Source organism: Trichosurus vulpecula, chromosome 4 (assembly GCF_011100635.1).
Source record: "Trichosurus vulpecula isolate mTriVul1 chromosome 4, mTriVul1.pri, whole genome shotgun sequence".
Taxonomy (NCBI): Eukaryota; Metazoa; Chordata; class Mammalia; order Diprotodontia; family Phalangeridae; genus Trichosurus; species Trichosurus vulpecula.
Window position 1 is genome coordinate 192175214 of NC_050576.1, and position 17434 is coordinate 192192647.

At 46.1% G+C, this 17434-nt stretch overlaps 1 protein-coding gene across 3 annotated transcripts in view; it reads left to right on the forward strand.

The window, feature by feature from the left end:
* Window positions 1–17434, forward strand: part of FMNL1 (formin like 1) — a 56222-nt gene that overhangs the window by 25289 nt on the left and 13499 nt on the right. For all 3 annotated transcript variants that reach the window (XM_036756746.1, XM_036756748.1, XM_036756747.1), the window contains exons 5-12: window positions 47–130; window positions 1525–1677; window positions 3657–3765; window positions 9424–9500; window positions 9780–9873; window positions 15904–15978; window positions 16421–16531; window positions 17265–17414. In XM_036756746.1, the coding sequence (XP_036612641.1) occupies window positions 47–130; window positions 1525–1677; window positions 3657–3765; window positions 9424–9500; window positions 9780–9873; window positions 15904–15978; window positions 16421–16531; window positions 17265–17414 (853 nt within the window). The remainder of the gene's footprint in view (window positions 1–46; window positions 131–1524; window positions 1678–3656; window positions 3766–9423; window positions 9501–9779; window positions 9874–15903; window positions 15979–16420; window positions 16532–17264; window positions 17415–17434) is intronic.

Sequence of the window (17434 nt, forward strand, 5' to 3'; positions counted from 1 at the left end):
CTGAGGAAGAAGCTGCCTCTCCTGTTCTATGTCCTTTCTCCAATAGGTGGGTGCAAGAGTTCCTAAATGAAGAGAACCAGGGCCTGGATGTGCTGCTGGAGTACCTGGCCTTTGCCCAGTGTTCAGTCACGTAAGACCTCCCCAAGTGTCCCCTCTTTCTCTTCAGCCTTTCTACCTCACCCAGGAAGTCTTGAAGATAGATAAACAGTCCTGACATTATACCCTCCTTCCCCCTGCCTCCCTCCCTGGTCAAGTCATTCCTGGCACAGTCAGTCTGACTTTGGTTCTTTTAGCCTTCCTCCGCCTGCCTCCCACTCCCTTAGCATACATATGCACTCCATGTGGTCTCATGGAACCAAGGGCCCTGTTCTTGGGTGCTATGAGAAATAGCAATGAGGAGACCCAAGAACAATCCCCAGTCTCAAAGTAGTGCTGGTGGTGAGCTTCCATGGTAAGAGCACTGACTTTATAGTTAGATGACTTTAGTTTGAAGCCCAGAGCTATTCCTTCCCTCCTTCGGTCTTTGCTTCAAGCATTTATTAAGCTTCTACTGGGTGCCAGGCACTGTGTGAGGTATTGTAAAAATGGGTGAGCTGGACTGATGATCTCTAAGGTTCTCTCCATCTCTATCCAGTGCCTATGATTTTATTGTTCCTTGTAGTCTCTGTAGTATCAGAGGCAGTCGGGTGGTGCAGTGGACAGAGTGCTGGGCCTCAGTCAGGCAGATCTGAGTTCAAATCCAGCCTCAGATGCTTACCTGTGCAGGTTACTTAACCTCTGTGTGCTTCAGGTTCCTCAACTGTAATAAGGAGACCTTTACATATAGCCCCTGCTTCCCAGGTTGTTGTGAGAATCAAATGAGATAATGTTTGTGAAGTGTTTAGTACATAATAGGTGCTACATAAATGTTAGTTATCGTCATCATCATAGGCAGCTAGGTGGCACAGTGGATAAAAGCACTGGGCCTGGAGTCAGAAGCCCTGAGTTCAGATCTAGCCTGAGACATTAATAGACCCTGGGCAAGTCACTTAACTTCTGTTTACCTCGGTTGCCTTAACTGTAAAAAAGAGGATAACCATAGCGCTTACCTTTCAGGGTTGTTGTGAGGATCCATTTAGATAACATTTGTAAGGTGCTTAGCATAGAGCCTGGCCCCCAGCGGGGCTGTAGAAATGCTGCTGCTTCTTCCTCCTTCCCATAGTGCAGGGGTGGGGAACCTGCGGCCTTGAGGCCACATGTGGCCCTCTAGGTTCTCAAGTGCAACCCTTTAAAGGGCCTGACCTTGTACTGATCTGGTGGGTAGCCAATAGATGTGTCTCTTGACTGAAGCCATCTTCTCAGCCTTTCTCTTCTCTACTAATCTGTGCGCCCCTAATGGTTCTGTGCTCTTCCTTCCCTCTGTTAACCTTGGGAGGACTTTCCCCGATCACCACTGCTTCTGTCCTGGCTCCTGCCTCTTCAGGCTGTCACTGTCGCTCTCGCCAGGTTGGGTCCATAGCCTCCCCAGTCCATTTGTCCCCACAGGTATGACATGGAGAGCACAGATAATGGCACCCCCAGCCCAGAGAAGAGCAAGCCTCTGGACCAGTCAGTTGAAGATCTCGGCAAAAGCTCTCCACCTTCTTCCTCCTCCTCTTCCTCCCTGTCCCAAGGCAAGGGCCGCCACCTGACTGTCAGGTAACAAGGACTCTGTTCTTCTTCCTCATGCAGTCCTGGGAATGTTTGGAGGGCCTCGGAGGTGGCGTGTGGGCTGAGTTCAGCTTGCTCTGGGCCTGTCTGGGATGAGGGGTGAGAGCCCTTGGAAGCATTCCCAGGAGGTGCCCGGGTGCTATCCTTGCCTAGGCTGGCAACTCTTGGGAGGGTGGCAGAAACCCCTCGGGGCTCTGTGGGTAGATTGGGAAGAAGGTGAACTTTTGCACATTACTAGAAAGGGCCCAGGGGACTGCAGGATAAGCACCACAAGGACAGTTGTAGAATGATTGGCCACTGGGCACTTGGTGATGGTGGAAGGAAACCTTCTAAGGGAGGGTTGGCAACAGTGGTTAGTTCCAGCCTGGGGGTAGAGAGCTATCCCATGCCCAAGGATCATAGATGGGACCTTAGAAGCCATGAAGTCTAATCCTCCCACTTTACAGATGGGGAACTGAGGCACAGAGAGGTTATGTGACTTGCCCATACAGCTAGGTGGAATTTGAACTCAAGATTTACTGACTAGTAAGTGTAGGAGGTGGGATTTGAACTCGGGTCTTCCTGACTCTAATCACTGCACCACCTGGCTGCCTAAGGGACAAAAGGAAATTTCTACTGAGACTCTCTTCTCACCCCTTCTTAACTCTTTCTTTTCTGCTGCTGCCTCTAGATGTCCCCCTTCTCCCCGGTATGTAATGTTCTGACAGGATTGGGGTGCATGCTTGGGTCCTAACTCTGTTCCCTGGGGGTCAGTGCTAGGGTGAGGGGAGGTGAATAGGAGCTGCCATCTTCCTAATTTAGCATTGTTGGAAGGCTGTAGTTTGACTGTCCCCCAACCCCAGATCTGGGAGCATTGCCACCAGGGTCATTGCTTCTGCTGGCCATAGGGACGAGAGACTGTCTTTTTAGCCTGTTTGGATGCTGAAGCCCCTGTTGATCCCCAGTTCTTCATCACCACCTTGGGCCCAGGTAGTCAAACTCACACGGATGCTCAGCTCAAAGTCCTCTTGCTTTAGAAAGAAAGAAGGAAAACTTATTCCATTTATGTGAGTAATGCCAGAGGTCCCCAGTAGTTGACCATTGGTGCCCATCAAAATCTTGCCTGAGCACCAAGGTCCTTTGGCATCATGCTCAGCTGGGTCCTGTGAAGGGCCAATCAGACAGGCCTATCTATTGCCTCCAAGTGGCTCCTGCGGTCAGGTATAAATGCACTCAAATTCATGTTTCAGGGCCAAGCAGGTGACTGAATATATATTCAAGCAGGACATAAATTTGTTCAGGAGTTTGTATCCTAGAATCATTGACTGAGATTGGGAAGGGACCTTAGGGTTCATCTAGTCTCCCCCACTTATTTCACAGATAAGGAAACTGAGACCCAGTCAGGGGGAAGCCGATTTGCCCAAGGTTAGTCAGGTATTAAGTAGCGGAACCTGGATTCAAACCCAGGGCCCCAGACACAAAATAGCAAAACCTTTCCTCTCTTCCCACCACCTCCTCATTTGTAAGCCGAACTATAAGAGAATAAACCATCAACCAGCACCTCAAAAAACATTTATTATACACCTGTTGTATACACTGTATTTTACCTCCAGCTAAATGCTGGGAGATACAGGAAAGGTAACACCACTGCCTTCAAGGAGTTTATAGTCTATTAGCATAAATTGTCTCAGAGCTAATCCCCTCTCCCTGGAGTTGAACAAGATCTCCTCCAGAAGACAGTTTGACTTATGTCTGAGCCAAAGAGGAGAAAGTATTATTTGTCCTTTTCTAGGGGATGGTGAAGCCCCTAGGGGCCCTAATTAGGTCTGGCATTTTAGGGCCCGTGGCTGGCTGGTAATTGGTGGGAGGAAGGAGGGCATCATGGTCCTAGAGCTCCCTGAAACTTTAGTTCCTTCTGGGCAACAGCAGGGCCAGGAAGAGGGGTTCCCAAGGATCTTCTGGGCTCTAACCTGTTTGCTATGGCCTAGGCTAAACCCAGCTCACAGCCGGAAGACCCTGAGGAACTCCCGGATCGTCAGCCAGAAGGACGATGTACATGTGTGCATCATGTGTCTCCGTGCAATCATGAATTACCAGGTGAGCACAGTCTGGCCCCTGGGTGAGGGGATGGCAGGGCCTTTAGGATAATCTCAGGACAGTGAGGGGATAGCTCAGCTCTTGGGGAAGCCGTTCTCTTCTTCTTCACAACCAGTAGCATCAAAAAGGGCAGTTTTGAGTCTGAACTCCAAGGACTCGTGGAATTCCAATTCTAGCTTGATGGTGGAATCCACCAGCCCCCTTCCAAGTAGAGCCAAGCTCCATTCTGTAGGTTCCAGCTCGAGGGTGGGTGATTAGCATATAGTGTTCCTGCTCAGACTCTGGGACAATAGAGCCTACCTTGGAATAAGGGTGACAGTCTGGAGATGATAATGTTGATGAGGTTGCCATGGTCACTTGGTGATCAGCCTCCTGGCCATGAGCCTCTCTGTACTTATCTCAGGTAGTAGATATATACCTGTTGCTGAAACCTTACTGGCTAAGCTGGGTAGGACTTGCTGGAGCTTGTTTTCCCCTGGCCTGTTTGGAGAACCCAGTTTCACTGGCATATCATGATAACACATCAGAGGAGCATTGTGGTGGAATAGAATAAGAAGATATTAAAATATTTTGATACAGATATTTAATAAAATGTTCAATGCAATATTTAAATATAATTAGATGTGCTATATTAATATGCAATATACAATATGATAATAATATGTTATATATAAATATAAATAAAATTCCCCCTGAGAGGCCCTCTGCTTTCTTTCTTCCTACCTGCCCCTATTCTGCAGAAATCCTCTAAGTCCTCATCTTTGCAGTAAAGATGACTCTGGATTATTGGAGGCTTTGCTTGCAGAGCCCAAGCTCTAGCCAGTCCTGCCAAGATGGAAATATTTCACGTATGGTCCAGGGGACACATAAGATTTCTTATCCGAGAACCAGCTCAAAGGCTTATCATGATAGGCTTGGCACCGAGCTAGGAATCGTTTGACTATGGCAACCCAAAAAACAAAGAAAACGCAAAGTGGCCTTCAGCCTTGAGCAGCGACTTTGTCAGAGTAGAGGAAAAGGGAGCAGAGGGGCCTATGAATCACACAGTTTTGAAGCTGTTTGATTGCATTAAGTCCCAGAATGTGGCAAAGCCTAAGTGAAGTCTGTGATCACCCAAAGTGGTTTGGCATAATTGTCCACATATACTTTGGATAGACCCTATGGATGGAGGCTGACTTGGGTCTAGAAATGGACAGGAGGAAGAAAGTGTCCTCGATTGCATTTAGGAAATTACTCAGTGTTATTAACAATTCCAGGCTTCTTCCAGTGATGCCCTTTGGCCGTGGGTCATGGAATATCACTACCCTCTAAAGAATTAAGTGGTGGGTTACCCAAAGAACAAGGGAGAGGCCCAAGAAGGAGTCAAGTAGACTGTAGCATTTTACCAGCAAAGAATTGTGCACAAGATTTGGGGAGATGGCTTCAGAAGACATACGTGGCCCGAAGAGGATGAGGGCTGGCCTTGTGGAAGGGATACCTGACGGAGAGCACCATGTTCTTCATTAGTATCCATGTCGAGAGTCCTAGATAATCTTGGGCAAGAATTGCATAGGGTGAGAAGATGTGGTGTAGACTATTAGAAAACAGTGGTAATAATTTAATAAGAATAAGAATAAAACCTTTTGTATGGCGCGTTAGGATTTGACAAAATTACTCTCCTCCCTACAACCCTGGGAGGTAGGTGCTATTATCATCCACATTTTACGACAGATAGATCAATGTGCCTAGAGTCAGGAAGACCTGAGTTCAAATCAACCCTCAGATGTTTACTAATCTGGGTGAACCTGGGCAAGTCACGTAACAAGTCAGTCTGCCTTGGTTGCCTTAATTGTAAAAATGGGTTTAACAATAGCCCCTGCCTCCTCGGGTTGTGGTAAGGATCAAATGCGATAATATTTGTAACAGCCCTCGGCACAGCGCCTTTGTAACCATGATAACCATAGCTAACATTCGCAGAGGACTCACTTTGTGCCGGGCACCGTGCTGGGATATCACCTCGTTTGGTCCTCACAACAACCCTCTCGTTTGATCCCTATACCGACCCTAGGAGGTGGGGGCTATCGTTAAACCCGTTTTTACAGATGAGGAAGTGTATGTCCTTGTCCCACTCCCCTTTTGCAGATGAGGAAACTGAGGTAGTTACGTGACTTGCCCATGGCCATGCAATTAATAAGTATCTGAGTCCTGAGATAAAGAAATATACATGTGTGTATGTGTGGTGTATATATTTATATCTGTCTGTAGATATAGATAAATATGTATACACACATACACGGTAGCGTTTGGAGAGCTGGGCTCGGAGCCAAGAAGACTTACGTTCTGGGTTCAAGTCCTTTTTCTGGCTATGTGACCCTGGGCAAATCACATAACTTCTTCATATTCTAATATACTAAGACCGTGAGTTGCAGAGAAGATGCTAACTTTTGCGTTAGAGGGTCTGTCCACATTAGGGAGTTCCCTATACCACAAAATTCCAAGTCCAGCGTCTGTCCCCCTTTACATTTGGTACGTTTGATCTGGACAACCCTCTGAAGTACTCGAGGCAGTTGATATCAGCCCTCATTTTTTAGTCTGAGCTTCTGTCATTCAGCTAAGAGGCAGAGTTAGGATCTGAATTCGGGTCTTCTGACTTCCAGGCCATAGTTCTGTGGAATACGCCACATTGCTTTTCATACCGTTTTCTCTTCATTTGGGGATGAGGTGGGCTGCTTTTTGAGCCTTGGAATTCTATTTAAGCACTCCCCTGTTAGCCTCAGACAATCTCCAGCCAGCCATCCAGGCATTGTTTGATACCCCCGTCCCAGGAATGAAGAAGGTGAAAAGATTGGAAGCCAAGGAGTGATATGCTGGTAAATGTTTAACAACTGCCCCCCCCCAAATTTTATATATATATATATATATATATAAAATACACTATACGTAATATATATAAATCTATATATATGCATGGCACACAATAAAGTGTGATCTGCATTGTTGACATTTTCTCTCTTTTAAAAATATCTTAAAATTTATTATCTATTTGTTTTTAACATTCTTTTCTTTTTAAATTTTGAGTTTTAAATTCTCTCCCTTTCTCCCACCCCTACCCCCTCCACTGAGTAGGCAAGCGATGTGATATCAATTATACATGTGAAATCATGCAAACATTTCCATATTAGTCACATTTCAAAAAAAGCAAGAAAAATAAAGAAAGTGAGAAAATTATACTTCATTTGGCACCTGGAGTTCATCAGTTCTCTCTCTGGAGGCATTCTTTCATCATGAGTCCTCTGGAATTATCTTAAATCGTTGTCTTTATCAGAGTAGCCGAGGCTCTCACGGATGATCATTGTGCAGCATTGCTGTTACCGTGCACGAGGATCTCCCGGTTCTGCTCACTTCGCTTTGTATCAGTTCATGTAGGTCTTGCCAAGTTTTTTTCTGGACAGACTCCTGCCCCAGCCCCCACTTATCATCTCCTACAGCACAGTAGTGCTCCATCACAGTTATGTACCACAACTTCTTCAGTCATTTCCCAATTAATGAATTGATTTCCATTTATTTGCTACCACAAAGTCACTATAAATATTTTTGTATGTATGGGTCCTTTTCCTTTTTCTCTGATCTCTTTGGGATACAGAGCTAGTAGTGGTATTGCTGGTTCAAATGGGTATGCACAGTTTTATAGTCTTTTGGGCCTAGTTCCAAATTGTTCTCCAGACTGGTTAGGCTGGATCACTCTTCCCTCAGGGTACCTATTTTTCCCTCAACCCCTCCAGCATTTGTCATTTCTGATGTGTTATTTTAATTTGCCTTTAGCCAATAGTGATTCAGAGCATTTTTTTTCATATGATTGGAGGTAGCTTTGATTACTTCTTCTGAAAACTTCTTGGTCATATCCTTTGACCATTTATCAATTGGGGTATGGCTCTTGTTTTTATAAATATGACTCAGTAATATACTCAGTATATATTTGAGAAATGAGGCTTTTATCAGAGGAACTTGCTGTAGACACTTTTGGTACTACTTCATTGCCTATGGTCTCCCTCGCTTCCTTAAGTCGAGACAATCAACAAAACAATAAATCAAGCCCTGGTTTGTAGCATTTGCCAGGTTGAAAATGTTCCCACTGAAAATTTAACAATCACCTTTCTTATGTGAGCTGGTTTGAGTTGACTACAGCGTGTCCCTGAACCTAACTCTTATGGGGAGTAGGTAGGGTAACCAAGATCATTTAGCCTGAAATAGAGAAGGTTAAAGAAAACCCTAATTTAGGGCCTTAAAAAGGATAAAGAGATATTTAGACAGAAAATAGTAACTACAAGAGGACAAGAGGAAATGGACTTCGGTTGAAGCAAAAGATTGAGGAGAGATACTATATAGAGAAGCTAGAATTGGTTAAAGGAATTGGGACTAGGTGGCCTAAAAAAAGAAAATACTGGGACAGAGGTGGGGGGGTGGGGAGGCCATAGCTGTTTTAAGTGTCTAAAGGATTCTCATGGGGAAGAAGGATTAGACCTGTTCTGCTTGGGATTTAAGGGATCAGAATTAGGTGCAATAAATTGCTGGGAGTCAAACTTAAGCTCGATGGAAGGAAAACCTTCCTAATAGTGAGAGCTTCCCAGAAGTGCCAAGGGGATGATGTCTCAGGAGGGGGTGGGCCACCCTGCACTGGGCACCTTCATGCAGTGACTGGATGGATACAAATGGCCTCTGAGACCTTTTCCAATTCTGAGGTTGGGTGATTTTGTAACCATGAGGGTGGTTGCACACTGAGGGGTCTACGTTGAGTGACTGAGGAAGACTGTGGGAATTCTTACCTAGAGATGGAAGGGGGAAGGTAGATGGTTCAGTCTCTGGTTGGAATTTGGCCACATTCCTGCCCAAAGGCAGGGGGACAAGATGGAGCTGACTCAGTGTCTAAAGGTCTACATTCAGATCTTGGTTTTTTTTTTTGGCAATTCTTTTTTAAAAATTAATTTATTTTTAGTTTTCAGCACTCACTTCCACAAGATTTTGAATTCCAAATTTTCTCCCCATCCCTCCCCCCCAAGATGGCATGCATTCTGATTACCCCTTTCCCCAATCTGCTCTCCCTTTTATCATGGCCCCCCTCTCCCTCTTATCCCCTTCCTTTCTATTTACCTGTAGGACAAGATAGATTTCTATACCGCATTGCCTGTATATCTTATTTCCCAGTTGCATGTAAAAATAATTTTCAACATTTGTTTTTAAAACTTGGAGTTCCACATTCTCTCCCTTCCTCCCTCCCCAGCCACCCTCATTGAGAAGGCAAGCAGTTCGATGTAGGTTATACATGTGTAATCATGCTAAATATTTCCATAATCAGATCCTGATTCTGACACCTATCCTAGGTATGTGACCTTGGGCAGAAACTTTTCAGATTTTGGAATCTGTTTAATGGGAGTGATCACACTTGCACTAGTAGACTAGGCGTATCAAAACTCAAATAGAAACAGATCCCTGCGGGCCCCACACTGACTTAGGAAACCACAAATTAACATTATGTTGTATTGTTTTTATTTAGTTTGTTAAACATTTCCCAATGATATTTTAATCTGGTCTGGGCCACAGTGGGAGTTTTTTGGGGGCACATGGCCTAAGTAGACCTTCTAATAATAGTGGACTGACTGATGGACGATTCTCTCTCCCCAGTCTGGCTTCAGCCTTGTCATGAACCATCCAGCCTGTGTCAATGAGATTACCCTGAGTCTCAACAACAAGAGCCCCAGGTAAGGTCCAGCCTGTCCCAGACATGTGTGTGTATTTTTCTCCTGTCTCCTTCCCTTAAGTCTCAGCTCTCCTGAACTTGACTGTCCCCCTCCCCCAATCCTCCCCACCGCCACCCCACCCTTCACTGACTCCCATCCCAGATCCACCCTTCCTTGCCTCTCTCTGATCCAGCCACCCAGTCCCACCTTCCCAGCATCCCTTCCCAGCTCTTCCATCCCTCCTTCCCAGCTTGGCCCACATTTCACTTCTGTCTCATCCTCCCCCAAATCTCTTTGTAGAACCAAGGCTCTTGTTCTGGAGCTGCTGGCTGCAGTGTGTCTGGTGCGGGGGGGACACGAAATCATTTTGGCAGCCTTTGACAACTTCAAAGAGGTATGGCATCACCAAACCCTTTTATCTGTCTCCCTCTTCCTGCTGCTTTGTGCTGGGTCAGGGGAGTCCTAGCCTTACTCTGGTGGATCATGGGAGTTCCAGCCCCAGGCCTCAGAGGCTTGGGATTTCAAGGCTAGGGTGGAGGGTCACAGAGATTCCACTTCCTTTGGCTACCTGGACTTCAGCAGGCAAGTGTGATCTAGGCAAGGACCTGAGTCTGGAGTGACTGCTGCTCCTTGGTTGTGCTTTGTGGTGGTGTGGATGTCCTGAGATGGGGGGGGGGGCAGCAGGTGAGAGCCTGGCACTCCTTTGCTTACTTTCCTAGCAGCGTAGCCTTGGTCAGGTCACTGCGAGGACTCAGCTTCCCCATCTATAAAATGGGAACTTTTAGATTTTCCAGTCTTTTTTTCTTTATTTTTAGTTTACAACACTTGGTTCTACATAATTTTGAGTTCCAGATTTTCTTCCCCTCCTCGCCCCCCCGCCCCAAGACGGCATGGAATCCGATATATCTTCCATGTATAACTTCACATTGAATTAATTTACACACTAGTCAAGTTATGGAGAAGAACCATGACCAATGGAATGAATCATGAGAAAGAAGAAACAGAACCAAAAAAACCCCCAAAAACAAAAGAGAGGAAAAAAAGAGGGAAAAAAAGGCGAGCATACAGTGTGCCTCGATCTGCATTCAGACTCCATAGTTCTTTCTCTGGATGTAGATAGCATTCTCCATCGTGAGTCCTTTGTACCTTTGTGTTGCTGAGAAGAGCGAAGTCTGTCAGGGTTGGTCCTCACAGAATCCATATATCTGTGGTTGTGTATAATGTTCTCCTGGCTCTGCTCCGCTCACTCAGCGTTATCTCGTGTAGGTTTTTCCAGGTTATTATGAAGTCTGTATCATCCCCATTTCTTATAGCACAATAGTATTCCATTACCTTCATATACCATGACTTGTTCAGCCATTTCCCAATTGATGGGCATCCCCTTGATTTCCAATTCTTTGCTGCTACAAAAAGAGCCGCTATAAATATTTTTGTATGTATGTGTCCTTTTCCCCACTTGTGTGATCTCTTTGAGATACAGGCCTAGAAGTGGTATTGCTGGGTCAAAGGCTATGCACATTTTTATAGCCCTTTGGGCATAGTTCCAAATTGCTCTCCAGAATGGCTGGATCAGTTCACAACTCCACCAGCAATGTAACAGTGTTCCAATTTCCCCACATCCTCTCCAGCATTTTAGATTTTCCAGTCTTAAAAAAAATAATAGTGCCTCACAAGGGACTAGGGCACTGACATTTTCTTTCATTTGATATGCACTGCAATAAGCACGGTGCCTTTTGGCATTTGCTAGTAGTTTAATAAGTACTATTGATAGTAATAATACTAGCCTTTATATGGCACTTCAAGGAAAGTTCTGTAATGTGCTTTACATATATTAGCTCCTTTAATCTTACAGGAACACTGTGAGTTAGGTGCTTTTGTAGTGCCCAGGAAACTGAGGCTGAGAGGTTAAGTAAATAAATAATAAATAAATAACTAAATAATACAATATAAATATAATATAAAATAAAACAATAATATAAACTAAATAATAAAATGCATAAATAAATAAAAGGAGGGGTCTGAGGAAGGATTTGAACTCTGGTCTTCCCGACTCCCAAGCCCTCACTGTACCACCATCACCTCCCTGCCTTGATTGAGGCTGGTCGATTATTCCAGAGAGAAGGGACATGGGTGGGGTCTATGTTTCCCCTGGGTGCCTGGCTGAGAGCTCCTTTTCGGTCTCATCACTACATTTGTCCAGACCCCTCAACCCCCACACACACTCAGAGCATAATCCATCCTGTGCCCCCCCCACAGGGGATCCAGAGGGAGGGAGCTCCCCCTGATGATGGGGGAAGCAGCCTCCATTATCAAGGGGCTTCACATTTGATGGGGGAGATCCAGTCTCTATCCTCAGGCAACCCTCAGTCTAATGAGGGAGCCAAGACACACCTAAATCCTAGCTTGTCCCATAAAATGACAGAAGCGGAAAAAGCTGAGCAGTGTGAATTCTGGAGGCAAGTGTGTGGGAAACCCAAGTGGGGTGAATGAATGGAGCAGACGGCTGGGTGGGGGAGGATGACTTAGTTTGTAAAGGCCCACTTAGAGGAAGAGGATGTTGAATAGGCCTGGGGAAAAGGGGGTGAATCAAGGCTGAGCCAAACTCTTCCTCCAGAGGCCCCAGACACCAGCCCCTTTGCTCCGTCATGGGGCCCAGTTCTCTCTCCCTTGTCTCTGCCCTTAATCTCTTACTCCAAAACCTGCAAGTATTCCCATCAGAGAATTTAGAACTTGAGGGCACCTCAGAGCTCATCTCATCACACCTGATTTTCTTTTAACAAATGAGGAAACTAAGTCCTGCTGAGGTTAAGTGAGTTGCCCAAGGTTCCACAGCCACTATTTTTCCCCTTGGTGTTCCCTCTCCACAACCACTTGTCAAAAGCCCACTCAGTTGAACTTTGTACCTCTAGCTTGAGTCACCCCCTATTCCTCAGTCCCTTGTGGTGGGGTTTGACCTTCTCCATGCCTAGGGGTGCTAAGTTCTCTCTCCCCGCCTTCCCCCCTCTCTTGCCCTCTCTTCCCTCTTTCCACACCTCTTTCCCCCTCTTTCCACCCCTTCCCTCCTCTCTCCCCCTCTCTCTCCCTCTCTGTCCTTCCTTCCCCCTCTTCCCCTCTCCTCTTTTCTCCTTCTCCCCTTGCTTTACCTACCACCATCTTTTTTTTTTTCTTTTTAGAAAAGGGTCTGCTCCTTTAAAGGAGTCAGCTCCTGGCACTCAGTAGCCTTCTTCCCCCACATTCTGCCTGTGCTCAACTATTAATACATCCAGGCTAGGTAGTGTCTGAGAAACTGTCAGCCTCAAGGGAAAAAAAAAGAGTATGGGATGGTAGGTACAGTGACTCCTATAGCTCCTGAGAGTGGCCGGCACCAGTTTTCCCTGGCGATTGTTTAGGGGAAATAAAGGAAGACTCCAGTGCTAGGATTGCCCCACTTAGAGACTGTAGGGGAGAAGCCCCTGATCAGGTAATGAAGCAGTCAATGAACAAGCATTTTTACTACATGCCCCACATCTACATGCCCTCTGGGGACCCCAAAATAAAAGTGAAGCAGACCCTGCTTTCAAGAGGGGGAGACAAGATGTATACATGAGTGTTTACAGATTACGTATAAGATGTTCTGGAGGTCTGCGCTCCCCACCCTCCCTCTAGTTTGGTGGTGGTGGTGGGGTGCTTTGGGAGGGCTGCCTCCCTCTAAGCTCTCCCCAGACATTCAGTCTTATTTTCCTGAGATATAGCTACCCGCTGTTCATCCTGATGAAACTGAGTGGACTTCTGGCTACTCAGAGGGTCCCTGCTGTGGTATTGAGTAGGAATTCCATTTGATCTCTTTTTAAATTAAATTTTATTCTGTTTTTGAACAAAGATCCACCTCCCCATCATTGGGAAAGCAAGAAAAACAAAACCCATGTTAAAACATGTATAGTCAGGCACAACAAATTCCCGTATATTTTGTTGTTTAATCATTTTCAGCTATGTCTGACTTTTTATGACCCCTTTTGGGGTTTTCTTGGGAAAGATACTGGAATGGTATGTCATTTTCTTCTCCAGTTCATTTTATAGACGAGGAAACTGAGGCAGAGTCACTGAGTTAAGTGATTTGCCCAGGGTCACACAGCTAATAAGTCTCTGAGGCCAGATTTGAACTCAGGAAGAGGAGTCTTTCTCATTCCGGGTCTGGTGTTCTATCCGCTGTGCCACCTAGCTGCCTCCAAATTCCCTTATTAAGCTATATCAAAAAAAAAAAGTCTCCATCTGAGTACATCACTTCTCTATCATGAATCCTTTGGAATTGTTGGTCCTTGTGTTCAACACTTCCCAAAGTCATTTTATCATTACAGTTACAAATTGTTCTCCTGGCTGTGCTCACTTCACTTTGTATCAGTTGTATGCATCAGACTTTGCATACACATCTCAGATTTCTCTGAAACCATCCACTTCATCATTTTTTACAGCACAGCAGCATTCCATCACAGGGATGTACCGTAACTTGTCTGGCCGTTCCCCAACTGGTGGGCACCCCTCACTCTCCAATCCTTTGCTGCTATGAATGTTTTTGTCCATATAGGTCCTTTTACTCTTACTTTGATCTCTTGGGGGTGTAGACTTTGGTAGCGGTATCACTGGGTCGAAAGGGGTCTTAATTAGCTTTTGGGGCACCGTTCCAAATTGCTTACCAGAATGGCCAGTCCAGTTCACATCTCCACCAACACCATCTAATTTCTTTCATCATAGATTTTTATTTGGAAGGGACTTTGGAGATCATCTAGTCCCACCCTCTTATTGAGAGGTTAAATGATTTGCCCTAAGGTCACTGAGGTAGTAAATGGGAAGAGACAGAATTTGAATCCAGGTTTTTCTGACTGCAGATTTCACTGCCACTCTTGGTGACCATGCACCAGTTGATTCTGGGTTGTCTGTTTGCTATGTGAATTTGGCACTTTAACCTAGGAAACTGAACACAGAGGCAGGCAGGGTTAGCTCAGTTGAACTTGGAGTACAGTGTGAGGTTTGCAGAGGGGGCCATGGCAACCGGCAGTGTCTATGAAGTATTCAGGTCTTGGAGTGGTACCCAGGCTGGCATCCCCTGGTCCCTCAGGGAGAACATGGTGAACTGTCCTGATCGTGGTTATTCGGGGCATGGCTGAGGACATTGGTTTGTGTCTTATTTTCGTGGCTCTCTCCAAGTGCAGCTTGGGCCTGAGGAGACCCCTAATGGGTTCTGAGCATTATAATGGGATCAGGCTTTCAGAGCCTAGAGCTTGCCAGCGGGCAGGAGGTGAAGGGGATGGAGGGGGACCACCAAGGCAGGCATCTGTAGGGAGGCTCGGCTCTGCTCCTCCTTCCTCTTAGCACAGCCAGGGTAGCAGAGGCCAACTTTCTGTGGCTCCTATGTGGTACAGTGCATATGATGTTATACCTAGCCAGGAAGAACCTGGCTTTGAATCCCACCTTGAACACTTGCTAGCTGTTTGACCTTGAGTAATCCATTCAGTTTCTTTGTCCCTCAGTTAATGGTGCTTTTTAAGCTTTGCAAAGCTTACTAGCTCATTTGATCCTCACAACCACCCAGAGAGGCAGGTTCTGTTTTTACGCCCATTTTACTGATGAGAACACCACTGAGGATACTGAGCACAGCAAAGCTGAGTGACTTCTCTGGGGTCATACAACTTGTGTCTGAGGTTGGATTTAAACTCAGGAATTCCTGATTCCAAATCTAACACTGTGTCACCCAGCTGAGTTCCTTTATCTGTAAAGTGAGGGAATCAGACTTATTGACTTCTGAGGTCCCTTGTAGTTGTAAACATATGATCCTTTGATGTTTCAGGGAACACAGGCATACTTTGAAATTCAACAGCTTTAGGCTGGTGGTTAACAGAGAGTGAGAGGGAGTGTGTGTGTGTGTGTGTGTGTGTCTGTCTGTCTGTCTGTCTGTCTGTGTTTTCCTGGTGTAGAAGGCTTTAGTCTTAGCTGAGTCATTGTCATCCTATAAAAATGGGACTGCTTATCTACCTTGTAAGAATATGCACTCCCCTCCCCATTTCCCACACTAGCCTAGAAGAGAATACACTTTGAGTCCCTTAGTTGATGGAGGAGAAATCAATACAGGGGTAGAACAAGTCGTTCTTTCAGGATCCTGTCACTTAAAGGGGACCCATCATCATCATCATTCACATTCGTATAGGGCTTCAGGATTTGCAAAGTACTCTTTTCCCATCAACCCAATGACATAGGTGGTATGAATATAGTTATCTCCTTGGATAGATGAGGAAGCCGAGCTGAGTGTTAGTCATGGAATACCACTCAGGTCTATCTGGCTTTAAGATTGAAAACTTTCCCATGATGCCCCAGTGACTTGGGAGCGTTCGGGGGAGCAGGCACTATCTAACACCCTAACTCAGCCTCTCCTTTTTGCCCTTCGTCCTGCAAGGTGTGTGGGGAGAAGAATAGGTTTGAGAGATTGATGGAGTATTTCCGGAATGAAGATAGCAACATTGACTTCATGGTGAGTTGGGGGCAGTGGGCTGTGGTTAAGTTGGGGGAAACACAGCTGTTCTAGGCAGGACCATTGGATCGGACTTGAAGCCCTCAAGGGCTCCGAGCTTCAGGCTGGGAATTCCAGTGCCTCGGTCCTGTGCCTGCATCATTTGCTGGCTGGCTTTGGACCTAGGTGTCTCCCCAGGGGAAACTTTCTTGGTTCCTGGGGCTTCTTTGGGAGGCCTTGAAACCTCAGGGAGGCTGTAAATAGTTGACTGTCAGGAAAACTGGAGGTTTTAGGGTATTGAGGACTGGGTGAGGAGTTTGGATGGATCCAGATGGAATAATGGGGAGGGGAAGCAGAGGGCAGGCGAAGCTGAGGAAAACAGAGTTGGGGTTTGGATGGTGGGTTGGCACTTGCAAGCAGTTCCCATTTCCACAAACTGACCATTGACTTTCCCTGCCCCCAGGTGGCTTGTATGCAGTTTATCAACATCGTGGTGCATTCAGTGGAGAACATGAATTTTCGAGTCTTCTTGCAGTATGAGTTCACCCACCTGGGCCTGGACGTTTACCTGGAGGTAAGCCCGAGTGGTGGGAGTCCCTTCTCAGTGACACTCTTAGCAGCATCAGCAGCAAGAGACCTTGTCCAAACATCCTATTGTGTGAAGGCATGGCCTTGGGCTGGAAGCACAGATGGTCACGCAGGCCAAGCCCTGGCCCTTGCCTTTGACTCATGGGACCCCAGAATTCAGAGCTGGAAGAGACTGTCCAATCCAAGCCTGCCATTTTATAGAAGTGACTTGCCCGAGATTATACAGTGAGTTAGCATCAGAAACTGGACTGCAGTTTAAGGATTTCAGGCCCCAAAGCCCTGTGTTCTTTGTACTGTACCCTATAGCCTGAGTCTCAAACAGATTTACTCACTGCACATGTGAGGGCAGGGCATACAGACATCTGAGGAGAAAGAAACCGACATTCGGTGCTTGCTGATTATAAATAAGTGCATGAAAGCCTAGGGGCAGGAAAATTGTGTGTGCCTTATGAGGAAAGAGTCTGGATGCCTGGAAGAGACCGTGTATGGAGGACTTCATGCCCAAATCGAGTAGGGAATAAAAAATATAAACTATTAGGTCTGATTTTTCTGATCAATTCAAGAAGCCTTCCTGGAAGAGGGGACTTTTGGGGTAGCTGTTTTTTTAATGGGAGAGGGATTAGTAGGGTTGGCTCCTTTCCTCGATTTGGGGGAGTACTAGGGGAGGGGGCCTCTCCTCGCCCTCACCCCCTTTTCTCTTGTCCTTTCCCTGGTGGCAGAGGCTGCGGATGACAGAGAGTGACAAGCTGCAGGTACAGATCCAGGCATATCTGGATAATGTGTTTGATGTGGGTGCCCTCTTGGAGGACACAGAGACCAAGAATGCAGTTCTGGAGCACATGGAGGAACTGCAGGAGCAGGTGGCCTTGGTAAGAGGGTAGGAGCAGGG